Source organism: Equus asinus, chromosome 5 (genome assembly GCF_041296235.1).
Source record: "Equus asinus isolate D_3611 breed Donkey chromosome 5, EquAss-T2T_v2, whole genome shotgun sequence".
NCBI lineage: Eukaryota > Metazoa > Chordata > Mammalia > Perissodactyla > Equidae > Equus > Equus asinus.
Window position 1 is genome coordinate 22,269,789 of NC_091794.1, and position 22,729 is coordinate 22,292,517.

The 22,729-nt window shown below is 37.0% G+C and overlaps 1 protein-coding gene across 8 annotated transcripts in view; it reads right to left on the reverse strand.

The window, feature by feature from the left end:
- POLQ (DNA polymerase theta) overlaps positions 1–22,729 on the reverse strand; it is a 98,767-nt gene that overhangs the window by 20,853 nt on the left and 55,185 nt on the right. For 3 of the 8 annotated variants that reach the window (XR_011503172.1, XM_014829608.3, XM_044771506.2), the window contains 6 exons: positions 21,074–21,314; positions 13,875–14,068; positions 8,640–8,777; positions 7,235–7,409; positions 4,719–4,845; positions 3,982–4,103 (listed from right to left, as the gene is read on the reverse strand). Coding sequence is in view for 5 of the 8 variants with exons in the window: in XM_014829608.3 (XP_014685094.3) it covers positions 3,982–4,103; positions 4,719–4,845; positions 7,235–7,409; positions 8,640–8,777; positions 13,875–14,068; positions 21,074–21,314 (997 nt within the window). In the remaining 3 variants the exon portion in view is untranslated. Of the gene's footprint in view, positions 1–3,981; positions 4,128–4,718; positions 4,846–7,234; positions 7,410–8,639; positions 8,778–13,874; positions 14,069–14,813; positions 15,042–21,073; positions 21,315–22,729 lie in introns of those variants that run through there. The other 5 variants (XR_011503174.1, XR_011503173.1, XM_044771507.2 and 2 more) reach the window with 5 other exon arrangements.

Sequence of the window (22,729 nt, forward strand, 5' to 3'; positions counted from 1 at the left end):
ATATATGGAATGTTTATTTTTTTATAAGAACAGAGGAAGAAAATATTACATATTCATATTTGTTTGTATCTACATAAAAAATACTGGAAGGATATATAAGAAACTGATATATGTAGTTATCCATAAGAGCTGTAGATAATAGGGTGGCTAGGACAGGGAAGGAAGCAAAGCTTCTCAATATATATCTTTCACACATTTTGATTTCTTAACTATGTGAATGAATAATCAATTAAAAAATATATAAATTTTGATTTAAAACAACCACAACTTCTATGGCTTTCCTGCCATAAAGAAGATAAAACTGGACAAAATATATGAAGTAACTGTTTTCAGACACTGAACAACAGGCAATGCAGGGCTATAATCCTTGAGAAGGGGGAGAGTAGAGAGAAGACGGGGTGAGCCATGCAACTATCTCAGGCTTCTGAACAGAGGCACCCTCCAGAATGCACTGCAGGGAAGAGAGATAAAACAAAGCACTATGGTCTCTCTAGCCGAGGAAGCAGAGACCGGAGTTTGGGCCTACAGAGGCAGCTAGAATTTGTGAAAATTTGGAGGGAAAGGAGCTGTGCATAAAAGAAGCACCAGAAATATGCACAGTAATCCCTTTGGAATTTTTTTTAGGAAGATTAGCCCTGAGCTAACATCAGCTGCCAATCCTCTCTTTTTTCTGAGGAAGATTTGCTCTGAGCTACCATCCATGCCCATCTTCCTCTACTTTATATGTGGGACGCCTGCCACAGCATGGCTTGACAAGAGGTGCGTAGGTCCACACCCGGGATCCAAACCGTCAAACCCCAGGCCGCCGAAGCGGAACTTGTGAACTTAACCACTGCGCCACTGGGCTGGCCCCATCCCTCTGGATTTTTGACCAAATACTAAGCTGTGCAGGGACAAAGCTCAGGGAACCAGGTAAAGAACAAACACTAAAGAAGTAACTATTACCAAAGAAAGAACCACCATCGCATAGCTGTCAGCTGAACAATTACTTCAACAACATAACCGTGAATGTTGACAGACGTTCGAGCTCAGACCAGGCTGAGTGGAGAGACCTTGTTGAACAAGCTGAGCACCAAGTAGAGATCCAAGCAAGACCACACCTTACAATCCAAGCTAATGTACCCTAAAGTAAAGGCTACTCTAAACATTTGCTAACAAAGCTTTAAAAGTCTTAAAATGATCAACCTGATGTGAAAGTAAATTAATTGTCTGCCAGAAGAAAACGCTATTAATGAAGACTACAAAATCCAAAGAAACAACTGTAGCAACCATAAGGTCCAGCATACAACAAAAAATACTAGACATATGAAGAACCAGGAAAATGTAACTTCGACCAGGAGAATATTCAATCAATAGAAAAATGGCCCAGAAATTACAGAGATGATGGTATTTTAAATAGCTACCATAAATATGTTCAGGAATTTTAAACAAAAATGAACACAATGATGTAACAAATAGTGACCTGTGATAAAGTAATAAAAACAACACAAAAAAGCAAATAATTCTAAAACTAAAAATACAATATCTGAAATGTAAAATTTACTAGAAGGATGTGACACAATTAGACACTGTAGAAGAAAAGACCTGTGGACATTATTAAAACAGTCAAAGGAAATATCCATTGCAGCACAGAGTTAAAAAAAAAAACAAACAGGGAGAGAGGAATAAAAAAGAAAAGAAAAAAACTTCAGTGATCTGTGGGACAATACCAAGTAGTATTACATATGTATATTTGGAGCAATCGGAAGAGAGAGAGGAACAAAAAATAATGGTTGAAAGTGTTCCAAATTTAATGAAAAATATATAAGTTTTATATAAGCACATAGATTAAAAAAACCAAACTAAACAAACTCAGAAAATTCAGCAAATTCAAAAATCCAAGAAGCAAAGCATGAAAAACTACCCAGAGACTCATGCCCAAATCAAACTGCTAAAACTAAGTAAGAAATAAAAAAATCAAAAAAGCATCCAGGGAAAAGATACATTATGCTTGGAGGAATAGCAAGAAAAATGGTGGTGTACTTCTCATCAGAAATAATGCAAACCAGAAGCTAATGGAAATATATATATAAAATGCAGAAAGACAAAGACTGTAAACCTGGAAATCTATGTCAAATAAAAGTATCTTTCAAAAGAAAGGATAAAATAAAGAAATTTAGAGACATGGAAAGCTGAGGGAAATCATTGTCAGTAGAACTGCACCAAGAAACCTTAAAGGAAGTACTCTGGGTGAAGAAAAATCATAATAGATAGAAACTTGAATCTACTCCAAGGAATGAAGTGTCAGAAATGGTAAAAAGTGGATAGAAAAGACACTTTTGTTTCTTGATTTCTTTGAAAGATAATAGATTGTTTAAAGCAAAACCAAAAACTATATAGCAGAGTTTATAACAGTCATAGAAGTTCAACCTATTATAAGAAAAGGGAAATGAAAAAACCTCCTTAACGTTATGAATGAAGTGGCACAAAACTATTTGAAGATGGACTGTTATGTGATGCATATTGCAAACTCTAAAATATTTAAGATGTATAGTCAATAAGACTATACAGGAAATAAAACAGAATAATAAAAATCGTCATTTAAAGTTTTTTAAAAAATAAAGAACAGATAAAATAAATAGAATACAAAAACCAAGATAGTAGACATAAATCCAACCACATATCAATAATTACTTTGGATGTAAATGTACTAAATACTACATTTAATTGGCAGAAATTTTCAGATTGAATTCACAGATTTAATTTAAAAATTTTAAACAAAAGCAGTATAAAATATTGTTGCATTAAACACACTTTTATTGTTTAGAAGAATAAATTGACAGGTGAACAGCTAAAGTGAAGTATATACATACAATGGAATATTATTCAGCCTTAAAAAGGAAGGAAATTCTGACACCAGTGCTACAACATGGATGAACCTTGAAGACATTATGCTAAGTGAAATAAACTAGTCACAAAAGAACAAATACTGTATGATTCCACTTATATGAGGTACCTAGAGTAGTCAAATTCACAGAGACAGAAAGTAAAACGGTGGCTGCCAGGGCCTGGGGAGTGGAGAAGGGAGTTAGTGTTTATCGGGTATAGAGTTTCAGTTTGGGATGATGAAAAAGTTCCAGAGGTGGATGGTGGTAACAGCTGCACAACAATGCAAATGTACTTAATGCCACAGAACTGAATACTTAAAAATGGTTACAATGATAAAATGCCAATAATTCATACTTAAAAAGCAAAACAAAAAATTGCCATGCAGGTTATGCTATCATAGACATGGATTCACCCTTGGAATATAAGTTTCTGACAGAATTAGAATAAATTCAGATGGTTAACTGCACTCACCCAGACCTGTCAGCTAGCAAAAGATAAAATAGCAAATATGTATACAAATAGTTGGGGTGATTTTAGAGGTAGATCATGACTTCCAAATGTTTTGATGACAAAAAGGTTTAATACTTAAGCACTGAGAAGAGGTCAGACAGAAGGAGGATAGCCTTGGGGGTTACCTCATGCAATACGAAGCAGCAGTATGGAGACAAGGAAAAGAAAAAAAAAAGCAAAGCAAGTCAGAAAGAGAGTCAAAAAACTTGTGCCCTTGGAGGTCAAGGGAAGAGAGAAATTGAGAAAAGTGAGGGTTGATTAACAAATGCTGCATAAATGCTGTACAGAAGTCAAAAAGGATGAGGACTAACAAAATCCACTGGATTCTGCCAGGTTTACAACGATCTTGGAAAACATGGTTTCAGCAGACTGCTGCCAATGAGCATACATCACAGAAGCTTCCCATAGAGCAGATCATGAAGACAATGATGACTGACTGTTATAAACCTGACAACACAAACAGGAAAACAGGGTACACTGAAATGAGGAAAGATGGAGGGACCAATGCGTACTTCTGAGTCTTATTTGTAATGAAGGCTTCATCAGTGCTTTGAAAACCATTCCCACAGCACTGAGAAGCTCAACACCCATCAGCCGCCTTACCTGGGAAAGGTACAAAGGCGTGTCGCATGCTGACTGAAAACGGCATTCCTCTGTCTGAGGCTCTTTCCTCTGTCTGTGCCTGGTGCCCAAGGTTCAGGCCATGACTCTTCTCATTTCCTCTTCTGCCATGCAAACAACATCATCAACTGGACATAAACCAGTCACAAATACATGAAAAAGGTCTGATTTTTCAGGAAAGTCAGTGTTTCCATCTAGGAAACTTGAAAACCTTATTATTTGAAACTCATCTTAAAGCTTAACAAAGATACTAGATTTTTTCAGCAAACATTCAGTTAAACAGGAAGTAAGTCATTTCTGTAATAGCTTTTCCCACAAACTGCTTCTGAGATAATTCACTGACATTTTGCTCAACTCAACAAATCTCTTTGACCATATCTAATAGAAATTATCTACGTCTTTTCTTCCCTTTACGTGTATATGGGGAGGGCAGGAGGCGGGATGTTCCTGACATTGCTAAACTCCTCTTCCCTTTAGTATTTGACTTAAGCATATTTTGCTGTTTGATTTAATTAATGGCCCAGGTTTTCAGCCTTTCACCATCAACTAGCTTCTCTATAGACAGACTCAGGACTTGAAATGGATATTGCCTAGAATAATAATATGTATTCTTAGAACAGACAATTAAACTAATTTCATTATTTTGTCTAATAGGCTATTTTTGAGCCATTAATACTCACAAAAGTATATTAACACATATACAGAGAAATAGAGTCTACCTGCCCATGGGAAGTAGGCCTTTGCCGAGGGCTTGGGAAGGTGGGCTTTCCCCTACTAGTGTCGGCATTTTGATCTCAAAATCTCTTGGCACATTCTGAATATTTGGTTCTGTAAAGGTTATTCGTCCTAAAACCAAGCAGAATGAAGACATAAAGTTAGAGGGGGAAGATCTGACATTTATTTTTAACAGTAATTGTATTTTCGATTTATTTTAAAAATGCATGCTCTATTATGGCTAAACTAAAATAAATTTATATTTAAACGAAATATTTTCCATTATGTTCATGTGTCTAACAATGATAACATAAGTACATGACCAATCCCAATGTAAGTGAATATATGAATCAGCTACAATATAACGCTTTTACATTAACCTAGCTCTCTAGAAAACAATCCCGTGATAAATTGAACTATTCCTATGCTATAATGAGTACCAGATGTCAGCTCTATAAAATGTTTACAGTCATATTAATGAGTAAAGACTAATCAAATGGATCCTAGGAGAAACGATTGTCAAAGCCTTTCAAAGGAATGCACAAGATACAGAGAAGAGGACCTGGAGCAGAAGAGCAAATGAGCGCTGAAGAGGGCCCACCGGGGCCGGAGGAGCTCGCTAACGCGGGAGCTGGAGGAGTGCTGAGAGGTGGTGACTGCAGCATCACTTTCTAGACCTCACCTGGCCAGTTTTCTTCATCATCACTCATCAAGAGAATTAATGGTAGCACTGACATGGCTGGACACTAGTGAATTTTCTAGGAAATAGCTATTTGTTTTAATGCTTATAGCCTTTATTTCCCCCCAAATATCTTACATTTTATTTATTTTTACTTATTGGTTGAATTTTTCTAAAACACATAAGCATTTTTCAAAGAAGTTGGGATGACTGACTTTGTTACTGCGGTTTTTATAATACATACATAGTGATACAAAATTCTTTGTTTTATGACACACTCTTCATTGTAACAGGCTCTCTACTAGCTAGTATATATAATTTCATCTTCTTTTAACACATCAGATATTTTAAGTTCCTCACATATTGTTTTTCTGAATAAACCTCTGATATTATATCCTTGATATTTAGACTTTAGTAAAATTAGTGCTCAATTAACGTTAGATATTAATATACTTATTATCATTAAATGGCCTGTTCGATGTTACAAGGTAAACAAATAGAGGAAGGAATCCAAGTCTCTGTCAGCACACTGTCTTCTTTTTTACAATAATACTTAATATTCAGGTCTATTGTTTGAATTAATGAGGAACACTGGCAGACAAACAAGATAGCAGAAATAAATTACAAAACATGGATGTAGTTACAAGGAGATGAATTCTATAATGAAATGGCTTTGCTGTGCTTAGGTAAGCTTGTATTTCTAAAATATTCTTTAAACGTAGGCATGGTATGATGAAAACCAACCAGAAAAAGAAAAAGGAATTGATTACTTTCTGCTTTATAAGCAACAAATAAATTGTGCAAAACCTTTGAAAATTCCAGGTTGATTTTGTTTTTTCACCAAGTATTTATTTTACATACATTTACAGCATTAACATATGTTTCCAAATGAAATTGAAATACCAACAAGGCAAGAAATGACTAAGAAGGACCAAGAGGTTAATTAAACAGGGAAGAAGAAAGGAGAAGTTGTTTAGAACAGAGAACAGGCAAGCAGAGAGAAAAGTAGCTCTTTATGGTGTCTCCATTTTTGGTAACAGCAACAACTGATAACGAGACACGCACTAAGTGCCACACACTATTCTAAATTAAGCCTCAGGATGACCCGGTGAGGTAGGACTATCATCACCCCGCTTTATACATGAGGAAACTTAGGCACTGAGAACTTAAGTCCCTTGCCTAAAGATTCAAAGCACCAGGATTCAAACCTTGTAAAAATCTGATATCGAAGCCCACATTCTATACCATCAATCTAACTGCCTTCCCCATGCAGGAGTTAACACTGCCCTTTCTTCTACTGCACACTGCATTTGGAAAATATTTATAGTTTTGCACTGCCTAGAAAAAGAATGCTTTTTTCCTTACCAGATTGCACTCATACCTATCCCAAGAGGGCTATGAGACACCCAAAGGAGTCTACTGCTTTCTTTTCTGATTGAGTGAAATAAGACACTCACTTTACACAGTTGCCCAAGTCCTACTTAGATTCAACTTGGAGAGAATCGTAAAGAGGTTCAGGAGAGGGCTGAGACTGAAATTAGATAAAACCACTGACTCAAATTTTAATTCCTGGGTATACTCTCATCCAAAGCACAATCTCAGACCTCACAGTTACTCTATACAGTACTTGAAAGCAGGAACTATATCCTACTAAATCTCATCTCTGAATCTAGGTAGTATCCATCTATGCTTTGGATGTAGTTGTGTTTCATAAATGTTTATGGAAATTCATTGAACCCAATGATCAACACTTGAATTCCTTGGTCATCATAAGCAAATATTATACATGAAAATGTTTTTCTTTCAAAATTGGATAATACCATATTTAAGATTTCTCATTACCTGTAGCAGTGTGTGACTGTGATACAGGATAGATTCTTTCCATTCCAAGAAAAGGATTAAGACGCTTTGCCCGCTGCAGGGGAAAGACCACTTTGGTAATAGCATTAGTGATTCTTCTCCACTCTAATATCAAGCCTGGTAAAGGATGCAATGCCTTTAATTTATTCAAAATATCCTGCCAAGGAAATATAACAAGGTAAGATCAGATTCTTGTCCAAATTCATAGCAAACTAGAATCTCTTTTAGGTAAAAAAAAAAAAAAAAGTCTCAAATTTAAATTTGGTAACTCCTGTATATGCAACTCAAAATTACTGTTTGGGTTTTTTGGAAATCACCATAATGATAAAACTATGATAACTATAAATTATAAAATGTAAACATTTTAATGCTGAGTGATATCAATTTAGATCTCCCTTTAAAAAAATAAATGTGATGTCAACTTAGCAAAGTAACTGCCTCCCCACACCTCCCCCCAAGAGTTTACATCATCTCTTTTCTTTCTCCATATTTTCCTCCTCCATTCCTCAAGTGACTGGAAGTTTCCCAGATTTTTTGCTTTTTTACCCTAATACTTTCATAGTTTCCATATCAAGGAAAGCACATTTATCTTTAAAACTTTGAATTTTCCATGCTACAGAATTTGATGAACAGTTAAGGATTAGAAACTTGTGAAATAAAAGGGCCAGTGAGATCAAATAAAAAGCTTTGCTACAGAATGAAGCTGTAGAAACTTCCCCAAGGCAGGCAAGTCATAGTTAGGGTCAAAATTCTACAGAATGGCAATTTGCACTGCTCTCTCCATGGCTGCTGTGGCCGTACTTTATATTCTTATTTTTCTATTGAAAATCCATTCAATAAAAAAGCAAAATTAAGCCCTTTCTCTCTTCTCTCCCCTGCATAGTTTCCATGGATTGTGATTAGCAATTTTACTTTGAAATCAGCAGATTAGACTCTTAAAACAAACTCATGGAAAACATACTATTTTGCCCTGATATTGGAAAAAAATGTTTAATTAATTTATTTGTATTTGTATTGGCTGGATTTTTTTCTTTAATTCTTCTATGCCTTTGTTCATGTTCATATAACTACCCAAATTATACTATACTGGAAGTCCAAGAGTAGTGGATGTCAATAACTAAATAATGCCTACAGGTCTGAGTTTACAAACCTTATACTGTTTTAACAAGGAAGGACACAACTGCTAACTCAGATTATAGTCCAGATTTTGCCATGCTGGAATGTCTCCACAGTTTTTGTGGGCAGCTGAACCACAAACCAATTTGCTTTTATTTGAATAAGTTCAAATGGTGGGCTATGTTGGATCTTGATTTCATCAGCATTGTTTCAAGATACCAAAATGCTAAAAGTAGTTCAGATTCTGCCCTGTGACTGCCCCAAAGAGCACCTTACTAGTGCTGAACTGTTTTCCCAGCCTTAGCTTGCGTCCACTGTCATTCCCTCTTCTGGTAGAACCCAAAGTTTTCTTGCCACCTTGATTTTTCATCTCTCCGTTTGGTGGCAACTTCAATTCCAAAAATAACACCTGCAAGAAATTAACGCTTCTTTAGTTAAGAATCAAATCGCAAATACTGTCATTCAAAAAACATTTTGGGGGCCGGCCCCATGGCGTAGTGGTTAAGTTCCATGCACTCCACTTCAGTGGCCCAGGTTCACAGGTTCAGATCCTGGGTGCAGAACTACACCGATCGTCAGCCATGTGGCAGTGGCAACCCACATATAAAGTGGAGGAAGATTGGCACAGACGTCAGCTCAGAGCTTATCTTCCTCAAGCAAAAAGAGAAAGATTGGCAAGAGATGTTGGCTCAAATCTAATCTTCCTCAGCAAAAGAAAAAAAAATTTTTTTAATTATTTGAGAAAACAATCTGTACAGCTCAACATGGGTTGGAAGAATTTTATTATTTTGGACAATTTGGAATTATCACACTTAATAAATAATGACAATGAGAATGAAAATTTTATATGTCAATAGGCTGTCCATATCCTAATTTAGGCACTATCCGATTAATACTAACACTAGGCTTTTAAATAGTCGAGAATACAGGAATGTATACTCTGCTGAACAACTGACAAATAAGCTACTGATGTTGAGACTTTAAGTTGCTTGGAGGATTATGAGTTCTCCTAAATACACTTTGATGTGGTAACCAACGTGATTGCACAATCACTCAAGCCCCATAGAGGGTCAACATGCGAGCCTTCATGGCTATTGTGTGATCACAAAAATCACAGAACACTAAGGTAGGAAGGGTCCAAAAACCCATTTAATTCCACTACCATAAGGCTGGACCCTGAGAATCCCTGGGCACAAAAAGTCAAGAGAAGTTGGCCAACCCAATGTAACAATAACGAAAGCTGGAGAATGGTCGGTAAGCACCCACTGAGGAAACTAGCCCTATACAGGGCAGGGATCCAGGCTCTGGGGCAGAGGAAGATCCAATATATACCTAACTCACTGGCTCAAATTAGAGGGGATAAAACTCAGGCAACTCAGAACACTATCTACTATCTCTACTCATTCATTTATATATGTTGAGTGGGCTTTATTTTCCCAGTAATAATCTTAAAAATTGAAACTATTTGCATAAGTATAAGAATTTTTTCCACAAGTTGGGCCAGTGGTGGAAGGAAAGACATGCCTGTGCTTTTCTAGAACAGTAGTGATGATAGAAACAAAGATCTGGTTCCAGCTTTAAATAGTGGGAATAACTGGGTTCTTAGAAATGAAAGGTATTGAGTCTTACTAATAATGTTAGTAACTATTTTGTCCAAGAACTGTGTTATGTGGATGTGCATGTGTAGGGATTAGGGTCGTCATATTTAGCAAATAAAATTACAGAATGCCCAGTTAACTTTTAATTGCACGGAGCATACTTATACTAAAATATTGTCCATTGTTTATCTAAAATTCAAATCTAAGTGAATGTCCCATACTTTATCAGGAAACTCTAGTACAGATATCAAAGGGTATGTGAATGGCAAGATAGGAGAGAGAATCACATAACTGAATAGGAAAAATGAGACATCATTAAAGTAGCAATAAATCAACAATCCCAGGAAGGGAGATCTATCATGATTAAGACAAGTCAAAGGTCTCAAGTTACGTATTTAAAAGTTCTTTATCTTAAGCTTCTATTTTTGGTGAATCCTTCAGAATTAATTGTGAAAACTTCATACATAAGTTACCTCTCCAGGTCTCAATGAATATATCTGTGAAATGAGACGGCTGAACTAAACAGGGGTAAGAGGCACTAATACTGATTGAGCGATTACTATGTGCCACCCATTATGCCAGGTGCTTTAACATGCATTATCACATGTAATCTTTATAACAAATCTGTGACAAAGCTGAAAAGTGTAGACAGTTGGAGAAACCCAATGTTACACGGCCAGAAAGTAGTAGAATTAAGAATTAGAACCCCGAGACTTCTAACTTTTTCCACTAACTTATACTTTCCTCTAGACCAGGGGTCAGTAAACTTTTCCCATAGAGGGTCAGATAATAGATATTTTCAACTTCGCAGGTTTTACTGTCTGACACAACTTCTCAACCGTGCCATTACAGAACAAAAGCAGTCACAGACAATAAGTAAATGAACAGGTATGGCTGTGTTCCAATAAAATTTTATTTACCAACAGGTGGCAGGCCAGATCTGGCCCCCAAGCTGTAGTTTGCTGATCCCTGCTCTAGACCAGTGCCACCCAAAAGAACTTTTCACAATAATGGAAATGTTCTATATTTGCACTGTCCAATAAGGTAGCCACTAGCCATATGTGGCTATTAAGCATTGAAATGTGGCTAGCACAACTAAGAAGCTGAATTGATATATTTTATTAAATTTAATTAAATTTAAATAGCCACAAGTGGCTAGTGGCTCCTGTATTGGATAGCGCAGCTCTAGATGATAAGTAAGATTTTGCCCAGTTCAAAGATTCAGCTAAAATCACCAAAGATTAAGTAGTCCATGTGTGAAACTGTTAGATTACCTTAAATATAACTTTTACTTTAACATGAAGACCTAAGAACAGCCAACAACATCAAAGGCCTTTTATTCTAGCCCAGAGTTTGGTGTAGGCCTCTGGCTCACATGCCTTAGATCTCATCTGAATCACAAGGGTACAGATTTCTGCTTTTCCACCAAGCCTATGTGTGCTGAAATCCAGAGATTCTATATTTTTGATAAGTTCTCTATGTAATTTTATGTGCAGTCAACTGGTTTGGGGAATTCTGGGCTAAAGAACTCAAAAGAAAATATAGAAAAATACCCCAAAAGGCATCACTGAATTCAATACAAATGTACCACGTGATTGGGAGAAACAAAGTTGCTTCTCTTTTTTTTCAAACATATAACTCTGTGGCTTAAAAAAAAGAACATTTTAATGAGTATATATAACATTTATTGAGCACTTACCAGGAAAAGGGCACTATTCTAGCTGTTTTACATTTATCATTTCCTGCTCACAACAACTTTCTGAGGTATTTCTATCATAACTCATTTTACTGATAAAGAAATTGAGATAAAAAGAGTTGATGGGGGGCCATGCCGTGGCTGAGTGATTAAGTTCATGTGCCCCGCTTCAGAAGCCTGGTATTCACAGTTCGGATCCTGGGCACAGACCTACCAACTGCTCGTCAAGCCATGCTGTAGTGGTACCCTACACAGAAGAACTAGAATAACCTACAACTAGGATATACAACTATGTACTGAGACTTTGGGGAGAAAAAAAAAGAGAAAGATTGGTAACAGATGTTAGCTCAGGGCCAATCTTCCTCATGAGGGAAAAAAAAAGAGTTGATGTATTGGCCCAAGGTTACAGAGTTAGTTAATAAATGGAGGAGGTAGGATTCAAACCCAAGAAGTCTGGCTCTAAAGCCTGTGATCTTTACCAATATGTGACATTACTGAATTGCATCTAGAAGACACTAGACTTCAATGCTATCAAGCACCCACCCTGTATTTGTAACCCCTCTAAAGCAACCCAATCACCTTTTGTGGAGTGTGGGGAAAGAAGAAAAGAGAACACCAAACTTTGAAAATAAAAATAAGAGTAAACTATGTCAAAATTTATGACAGGTGATAAAAATCTTATCTAGGTTTAAAAAAGCAGTCATAAAAATGCCTTCTTCATTAACAACTGAGAAAATTACCTAATTTTGTATTCTAAAAAAGATTTGGGGGATCCAGTGTCAAGATGGCGGCGTAGGTAGACTCTGTTCGAACTCACCTCCTCCCACGGACACAACAAATTTACAGCTACTCTTGGAACAACTGCCCCTGAGATGGAACTGAAAACTGGATAAAAAGGACCCCCACAGCAAGGGACAGTGCTGACTGAGGTGGAAGAGACAGAAATTCCTTTCTGGAAAGAAAAAAGCCACCTTCTAGCCACAGTGCTTCACAGCTGGCCAGGAGCACTCTGAAGGTATGAAGCCTCCCCTGGAGGAGCAAGGGATCTGAGTGGGGAAGCGTTACCACAATAAGCAGTTTTTGGACTCAGCCCAACTGAGATGAGTGTCATAATATCTGGCTTTGCTGGCTATTAACAACAATGGGAAATATCCCCAGAAAAGCCATCGGACTTACAGGGAAAAAAGTCTGCTTTTAAAGGGCCCATGCGCAAATTCACCCACTTGGGAAAGGAACCTAAAGTCATTAGAAAGAAAGGTGCACAGTTCTTTGGTGAAAAGAGACTGGCCCCACCCAAAGGTAAGCCCTTGGGCAACTTGTGGGCCCTCACTGGTGGGGTGTGTGAGACCTCTGCAGTGGGGTGACTGGGTCCACTTCAGGGGGTCGGAGTGTGCACATGGGGAAGGACTGTTTTGATGTGTGTGTGGCCCTGCGGGCAATGGGGCTTGTCAGCTGCAGAAGACTTGTGCTTCACAAACAGCCACATAGGCGATCAGCCCCACCTTCCAAAGTGGGGTGCTCCCATGCCTGGGACCTGCCCCACTCAGCTGCAATCCTGAGACAGCTGACAACAGCCTTGCTCACTCATAAGTAGAAGATAAAGACAACAACAAACAATCACACAGAGACATAGATTGGATTGGTGGTTACCAAAGGGGAAGGGTGAGGGAGGAGGACAAAAGGCGTAACAAGGTACATGTGTATGGTGACAGATTGCAATTAGTCTTTGGGTAGTGAACATGATGTAATCTACACAGAAATAGAAATATAATGATGTACATCTGAAATTTATATACTGTTATAAACCAATGTTACTGCAATAAAAAATTAATTTAAAAAAAGATTTTAGGGTGAGGAAGGGGTGAGATTTCATGAAAAGACCAACTTCAAGGAGAAACAGCTACACTGCTACACAACTACCACTACAGATCTTTTGTTCAACAAATATTTACTGAGCGCCTCCTTCATTCTAGGGAAATCCTTTTCTCATGGAGCATACATTCTAAGAGCCTTCTTTACTACCTTCCTATTTCATAAATATAGACATAAATTAGATGCTAGAATACTCCATCTCCAAAGTAACCTGGTTAACTGAATTTTTTTTTATTGATCTTTGATGATTAGCTAAACACATCTAGGAAATACATACACACACAAATCATTTCTAACTCTAAAAATTACTTTTCTAAACTCCCTATCCCCATGATACAACCTCAGCGATGTCATCTGAACTGGTGAAGGAAAAACTGTGGCCGGCTAGCTGATAGGCTTGAGTCTCAATTGCATCCAGCTTGGCTTGCATTATGTGTTTCTGACTTTCACATTCTGCAGTACTAAAGCCAATTCCATTTAGTTCTAGCAAGGCCAAGCAGTACTGAGAGGGCATCTCCACTTTACAGAAAATATCTGGAAGAAAAAAAGAAAAGTAAAACATTAATTCACCAGCTAATTGACTAGATCAGCATTATTACCTAAACACATACAGAATTTTTCTAGGAAATTCTAGAGATGCTATGCAAGCTATCCTTCAAGATCCAGTCTCCTGAGCAACATTCTCAAACCAACAATGAAAGGCGTGAAAGTACTTCCCATTTTTCCACGTAAGCACTAGACTACTATCCTTGTCTATGCAGACAGTAGAAGAATTGGCAATCTTGTGAATAATCTGGATTACAAGAGACTATATTTCTGGGGTTGGCCTCCTGGCACAGCGGTTAAGTTTGCACATTCCGCTTTGGAGGCCCGGGGTTCGCCGGTTCGGATCTGGGGTACGGACATGGCACTGCTTGGCAAGCCATGCTGTGGTAGGCGTCCCACATATAAAGTAGAGGAGGATGGGCATGGATGTTAGCTCAGGGCCAGTCTTCCTCAGCAAAAAGAGGAGGATTGGCGGCAGATGGTAGCTCAGGGCTAATCTTCCTCAAAAAAATAAAATAAAATAAAAAAAGAGACTATTTCTCCCAAGATAGTGTTTCTGCTTCTACTTTTAGCAAGAGCAAGACAGCCAATCTTATTTGCTAAGATGACTACAAAGGGTTAATCCCCTGAAATTACAGCCAATATCCCTGGTCCTATGGCATGAAAGCTGGCACAAAGAACTAAATATGGAGGTTTTATATTTTCCAATGCTCTTACCGAAGAGTAAAGGATAAGTTCCTGAAGTAAGAAACAGAGCATTTTTCTATCTGCTCACATTTCTCAACAGGGTTGTCTTCATTCCAAATCAGTTTTCCCAGTATGTTCATTAGAATATTAGTCTCAAAAATCCTCTAAGTCAAGGGTGGAGTTGAGAGACACTGTATAATGTGAGTTTCAGCATTTGTATACTGTTCTTGGATATTCATGATGCCTGCTAATATATTTAAGGCTCTGAGAAGACCTGAAGCAAAAAGGACTATTTAATTTTGTATTAACCAAAAGTCAAATTATTTGACCATAAAATCCTTCATTTTATGATACTTATTAACATCCTGAAAAGTGTCAATAGAATGCACTGTGGGAAATGCTGTCCTAAATCATTAAGAAAAAATCCATACCAAAGACTTCAGCTTCCAGTACTATGGGGTCACTAGGACTCTGAGCAACCCTGGCCTGCCCTCCCCAGCTCCACATGTACCCCTTCTTTGAGGCATTACTGGTGCTAATCAGCAGGAGAGATCTCCAGAGACCACTAAAAACAAACAAGTGAGAGCTACTGGCCTCTAACAGTCAGGAGGAGTTACTGGGCAGTCAGAGCCTGGCTCTGGAGGCCTGGACACAGAGCAGAAATTCATGGGACGTGGGACCACAGAGAAATAAGAAACTAAAGTCAGAACAAGCACAGTCAGAGCAAAGTCAGAGTGACAGGGAGCCAGCCTGGATCCTCAGGCAGTAGGAAGGAGCTAGGTTGTCATGGGAATGAAGTTCTATAGCCAAAAGGTTGAAGAAATATAGATCTTTTAAATAGCAACAGGAGGAGAAGCTGATCCTCAGACTTCTGTTCTGAATCAAAACTCTCAAGGAAGGTTAATGTGGTCCTTGGATGCATTATAGTTTGGTAACCAGAAGAAGCAAGAGCAAAACCTTTCTAGAGGAAGGCTTCTGCCAAGTTAGGATCGTGTTTGAACTCACAGAGAATATGAAAAATACAAGATAGCAAAGAAATATGAAAATAAAGTACAAATATTTCAATAATCATAATGAATAGAAATACATCAATAATCACAATAAATTGGTAAATTTGTAAAAAAAATAGGTAAGTTTGAAAAATAAATGAATAAGCTATACTTTGTTTATAAGACACATCTAAAGCATAAGGACCCAGAAAGGTTAAAAGGGATAGAAAAAAGATGTCTGAGGCAAATATCAATCAAAAGAAAGTTACTGCTGCCATATTCATTCCAGAAAATAGACTAAGAATAAAAATCATATTAGTAGTAGAGCTGGTCACAACATAATGACAGAAGGTTTAATTCACCAGGACAATAAATCAATTTGAAACATGTATGCGTCTAATAAAATGGACTCAAAATATACAGTTAAAATTGACTGAACTACAGGGAAAATTAGATATAGAAGATTTAAACAACAACCTTGACATAGATATTAAATTCTGCATCCAGAATTAGAATACACATTCTCTTACATACGCATAGAACATTTACACAATAGTTCAGGTTTTAAGGCACAAAGCAACTCAAGAAATTTCAAAGAATGGGTATTATACAGCCATGTTCTCTAACCACAATACAACTAAGTTTGAAGGTAATAATAAAAGTACAAAATAAAAAGTTTCTAAATATTTGGGAATTAAAAACAAATCTTCTAAATAGTTTATGAGTCAAAAAGAATCATAACAGAAATTTTTAAATATTTAGGACAAAATGATGAAAACATTACATGTTAAACCTATGAGATACAATGAAAGTAGAGCTTTGAGGGAAATTTACAGCCTTAAATACCTACATTGGAAAAGAAAAAAATGATTTGACAAAGTAATGAGTGTAGTATCAAACTTAGGAAAAGGACTGCAAAATAAAGTCAGGAGAACTAGAAGAAAAGAGATAATATGCTGACAGAAATCAAGGAAATAGAAAATAGAAACGACAGGAAAGATCAAAGGCAAAAGTTGGTTCTTTGAAAAGACTGAAAAATTGGATAAACTTCTAGTGAGATAGAACAATAAATAATATTATGAAAGAAAGAGAAGACATAACAGATAAACCAGAGATGTAAAAAATTCAGCAATAGCTTTATCACAATAAATTGGAAAATTTAGATGAAAGAGATACATTCTTAAAAAATTATAGCTTACCAAAACATAATTAAAAAGACATAATTGAATAATCTTATAGCTATTAAAGAAATTGAAGTAGTAGTTAAAAATATTTCCACAAAAAAACCGTTTACAGGCAAATTCTACCAAAATTTCAAGGAAAACATTATTTCTATGATATATAAACTCCTCCAAAATAAAAAGAGATTGTATTCATCAACTCATTCCATGAAGCTAGAATAACTCTGTTACCAAAAACAAAGGACAAGAAAGGAAAATTATAGTCATTTTACAACCAATGAATTGGCAAAGTGGAAACAATATGAATCAGCAAGATTTCTTTCACATTGCTGTTTAGAGAGTGAACTTATACAATCATTCTGGAAAACAATTTAACACAATCTTATAAAGTTAAAAATTCCCATTAACATGAAAGAGCAATTCCATACCCAAAAGAAATTCTTGCCACATGTACCAGGAGACATGTATATGAGTAAGAACACGTATACAGAACTACTTGTTATAGCAAAACAAAAAACAAAACTAGAAACAACACAAACATTTATCAATAGGAAATGCACAAATAAATTCTGGCATACTTACACAGTGACATATTACACAACAGTGAAAATGAACAAACTATAGGTACTTGCAATAATATGTACGAATCTTATTAACATGATGTTGAATGAGAAAAGCAAGTCCCAGTATGACAGAGGTTTTATAAAGTTCAAAAACAAGAAAAACTAAATAATATAATTTTTGAACTTATATATATGCTAAAATTTTTTTAATTAAAATATAAAATTTGAATTAAAAAATAAGAGAATAATAGACATAAAACTTGGGATATGTAAGAAAGGAGGAGCACATAAATAGACACAAATGTGAAGTTATTAATAATGTGAGTTAGTTATTGATTATATTACTAAAATAAATAAATAGGACCATACATGGACCAATGATGATAGTGTACATGAAAGAAAGATTATGACTAATACAAATCTGTACAGCTGAAGTCCTTTAAAAAGAGAGAAACCAACTCACTCCATACCTACAAAATCACCTCATACATGTTTAAACCACACCAGAAAGGACCTGATTGATCCACATGAAGAGAACAGCATACTTTGTCCTGGGTCACATTGAGCAAATACATTCTGTTGTTAATATTTACTCATCCAAACAAAAATCAGCCTTCTACTGGGAGAAAGTCAGCTGCCAGAGCATACCCACCCAATAGGCAAGAAGATGAGAAAAGAAAAAGGTGAAGATTCTGGAGGTCTATTAAAATAAATAAGCACATCTTGAAACAATGATTTCTAAACAAAATTTGACAGCCTTCCACATTTTCTCCAAAAGAATGTGCTTCAATTCTGTGCTTTCAATAAGAAAGGGACTTAACACCATACAAGAGTGCATTCAACACCTCCTACTCACCCACTTCTGAAAATTTGCAGAAAAAAGGACCTTTCAAGACACACTGAAATTGTGAAAGTTAAAAAACAAATCTAGAGGATTTCTTGTACTTTTTTGTAAAGGAAAACCATAGTCTCCTTTTTTCATAGATGAAAAACTGTCTTTAAGTAGTAGAACAGTCCTCTTCCAAAGAAACGGAAAGCTTCTAATTCTGATAATGAGCAAGAAATGTCTATAAAAAGTTACAGACTAATCCACAGCACCATCATCAAATGTGGGTGTCTAGGAACTACACTGACTACCCAGGAGACCTACCCTAGGGGCAGGCAGACCGAGGCAAAGAGAGCCGTGTTCATTCAGCTTCGTCCATTCAGCTCAGTCATTTATGGTCCATAAATGGAGAAGCAGGCCTGTGGCATGTGTGCCCCATACTCCCACTCCACTGGCTTAGAGAAAAGCTGAGTTTGAGATACTTCAGTGCCTGTTCAACAGCTGCTAATTAACAGCACTTAAGCAAGTCTCCAATGAACAAACAAGTCAGTCTCGTCTTTGTCTATAATATTCTATCCCAGTGACATTGAGGAGAACATTACTATCAGCACAGAGGGCTTGTGCTAGCAGTAAAAGTAACAATAATAATCAACTAAACACAATAACAAGCACCTACTCTGTGGCAAACACTGCACTAAGGTCTCTCTCATTTAATACCTATAACAACATTATAAGAACTCTAGTTTCAGTAGCTTGCCCAAGGCCCCTCATTAATAAATGATACAGTGCAGAATCAAACCCTGGTCTGTGCGAATTCATCAGCATACAGTCTCTAGTATTTATTAATCAGGCAATAAATTCATGTTTTAAATCTTCTCACAATGAAGACAACTTTGTTCTACTTCATTTCTACCATAAGCATATGTTATGCTCTCTGAAGTCAAGACACTCAATCTGGGCCAGCAGCCTGCACAATAAATCCATACTATTTGTCATGAGGGAAAAAAAGATTCACAAGAATATCCTTTGCTGAAAAAAATAACTCTTAATAGTTCTAAAAAAAAGCAGTTCACTTTTTTAAATCCATGAAAGATATGTTCTAAGTGTGACTAAAAGTCATTTGAAAAAGCTCAAATATAAAATTAGCAATAAATGAATAAAACGCCACTAATTCTCTTCTTTACAGTAGAGCCTGACATCGGCAAACTAAAGCCAAATAAGGGCCAGATGCCTGTTTTCATAAACAAAGTTTTATTGAACACTCATTTTCATATTGTCTGGCTGCTTTTCTGCTACTAGTGGTAAAGTCGAATATTTGTGATTGAGACCATCTAGGCCACAAAGCTAAAAATATTTACAATCTGGAGAAAAGAAAGTCTCTTCAACAAATGGTGCTGAGAAAACTGGACAGCCACATGTAAAAGAATGAAAATAGATCATTCGTTTTCGCCATTTACAAAAATAAACTCAAAATGAATCAAAGACCTAAAGATTAGGCCTGAAACAATAAGTCTTCTAGAAGAGAATATAGGCAGTACACTCTTTGACATCAGTTTCAAAAGAATGTTTTCGGACTCCACAACCCCTCAGACGAGGGAAACAATAGAAAGAATAAACAAATGGGACTTCATCAGACTAAAGAGCTTCTTCAAGGCAAGGGAAAACAGGATTGAAACCAAAAAAACAGCCCACCAATTGGGAAAAAATATTTACAAGTTATTTATCTGACAAAGGGTTAATCTCCATAATATATAAAGAACTCACAAAGCTCAACAACAAAAAATCAAACAACCTCATCAAAAAATGGGCAGGGGACATGAACAGACATTTCTCCAAAGAAGATATATGGATGGCCAATAGACACATGAAAAGATGCTCATCATCACTAATCATCAGGGAAATGCAAATCAAAACTACACTAAGATATCACCTTACACCTGTTAGAATGGCAAAAATATCCAAAACCAAGAGTGACAAATGTTGGAGAGGCCGTGGAGAAAAAGGAACCCTCATACACTGTTGGTGGGAATGCAAACTGGTGCAGCCACTATGGAAAATAGTATGGAGATTTCTCAAAAAGTTAAAAATAGAAATACCCTATGACCCAGCCATCCCACTACTGGGTATCTATCCTAAGAACCTGAAATCAGCAATTCCAAAAGTCCCATGCACCCCTATGTTCATCGCAGCATTATTCACAATAGTCAAGACGTGGAACCAACCTAAGTGCCCAGCAACTGACAATTGGATAAAGAAGATATGGTGTATATATACACAATGGAATACTACTCAGCCATAAAAAAGGACAAAGTCGTCCCATTCACAACAACATGGATGGACCTTGAGGGTATTATGTTGAGTGAAATAAACCAGACAGAGAAAGATGAACTCTGTATGACTCCACTCATAGGTGGTAGTTAACATATAGACAAAGAGAACTTATCTGTGGTTACCAAGGGAAAGGGGGGATGGGTGGAGGGCGCAAAGGGTGAAGTGGTGTACCTACAACATGACTAACAATAATGTACAACTGTAATTTCACAATGTTGTTAACTATCATAATCTTAATAAAAAAAATATTTACAATCTGGCCTTTTATAGAAAAGTCTGTTGAACCCTGGACTAGACAATCCAAAGATGGGGTTTGCAAAAAAAGTGTAATTTACTCACCTGTGATAAAGAGTGACTAAATATATGACTATCACCAGTCTGTAACAGCCTAAAAATGCCAGGAAGTTCGTTCTTACCTTGAAGGTTTTCCTTCTTCAACAAAGAATTGAGTTGATTCATAGAGTTGAAGATGACAATGGACTCTACAGATGCTCTGTATCGCCCAGAATGCTCAGTGTCGACATTCAGCCCCAGGTTTTGAATTCCTTGGCCAGTCTCTATCCCTTCCAGGAGTGGAAGCTCATGGGGAAGAAAACTGGTAACTATGCTGTGAAGAGTCGGCTCCTTAGAATCTGGATCTAGTAACCAGCATGCTACCTGAATGGGATAGTGATTGGAATGTTTTATTGATTTTTCAGACATTTCTTTACCCTTAAATTAAAAGCTGAAAAAAGAAAGCTCATTTCTAATCTTATTTTCACTTAATACTTATTCAGTGGTCTTCCCAGGAAAGAAGAAAAGGATAATTACACCAGGACTCATTTTTGGTACCAATAAGAGCAGCAGCCTTCAAACAAGGAAAACTTAAAATTTTTCCATTACTGCAATGCTCCTGCCAATCTAGTTCTGAAGTAGGCTTGAAAACCAAGTGAAACCTCTCAGCTAACTGAAATCCTGTTTCTGAAATGCAAATAGACTCTTCTCCACTGAGGCTGATTTTGGCTAAGCTACTATAATAAAGATGGGCCTATATACATTTTTTTTTCTTCCGGTGAGGAAGATTGGCCCTGAGCTAACCACTGTGGCAATCTTCCTCTATTTTGTATGTAGGATGCCGCCACAGCATGGCCTGATGAGCAGCGTGTAGGTCCGTGCCCAGGATCCAAAGCTGCGAACCCTAGGCCGCCAGAGCAGAGTGTGTGAACTTAACCACTACACCACCTGGCTAGCCCCATGGGCCTATGTGCTTTTAGGTTTATTTAATTCTTTCAACATCAGAAGTGAGGCATAAATGTTTTACCATTAAAAATTCATATCCAGAGTTTCAGAAAGCCTCTAGGCTTTCCCCGCAGAATGAGGGTCTGTCATCAGGACCATCCAACTGGTCATTTAATTGCTATTTTTAGCTTCCCTATGAGATTAGAAGACCTGTCATTTCTAATACTAAATCTAGGAAATCAAAACTGGATTTAGAATCAGGAAATCTAAACCCTGTTCATAATTCCAACAATTACTACATGACTCGGTTACTTCCTTTGTAGGTTAAGAATGTAGTTTTGGAGGGGGTGATATTATGAATTGTAATGAGAAATACAAATTTGGTCTCCGTCCCCATTTCTAGCACAGCTTTTAAAACTCTTGAAATTTCCAAAGTGGCGAGAGGAAAGGCATCTTTCGTTATGTTAATGAGGTGGTTTTTGGAATGCTCCTAGGTCGCCTAAGAATGAGGGCTGGTTGACCACAGAATCAACCCTGTGATTGGAGGATTGGAACTTTCAGTCCCACCCCTCAACCTCTGGGAAGTGGGGAAGGGGCTGGAGGTTGAACTGATCACCAACGGGGAATGATCTAATTAATCACGGCTATGTAATGAAGCCTCCATAAAGACCCAACAGGTCAGTGTTCGGAGAGTTTCCCAGGTTGGTGAACACAGAGGTGCTGAGAGAGCAGCATGTCTGGACAGGGCATGGAAGCTCTGCTCCCCTTCTCACATACCTTGCCCTCTGCATCTCTTCCATCTGGATGTCCATCTGTATCCTTTATCATATCCTTTTATAACAAATTGGTAAAGG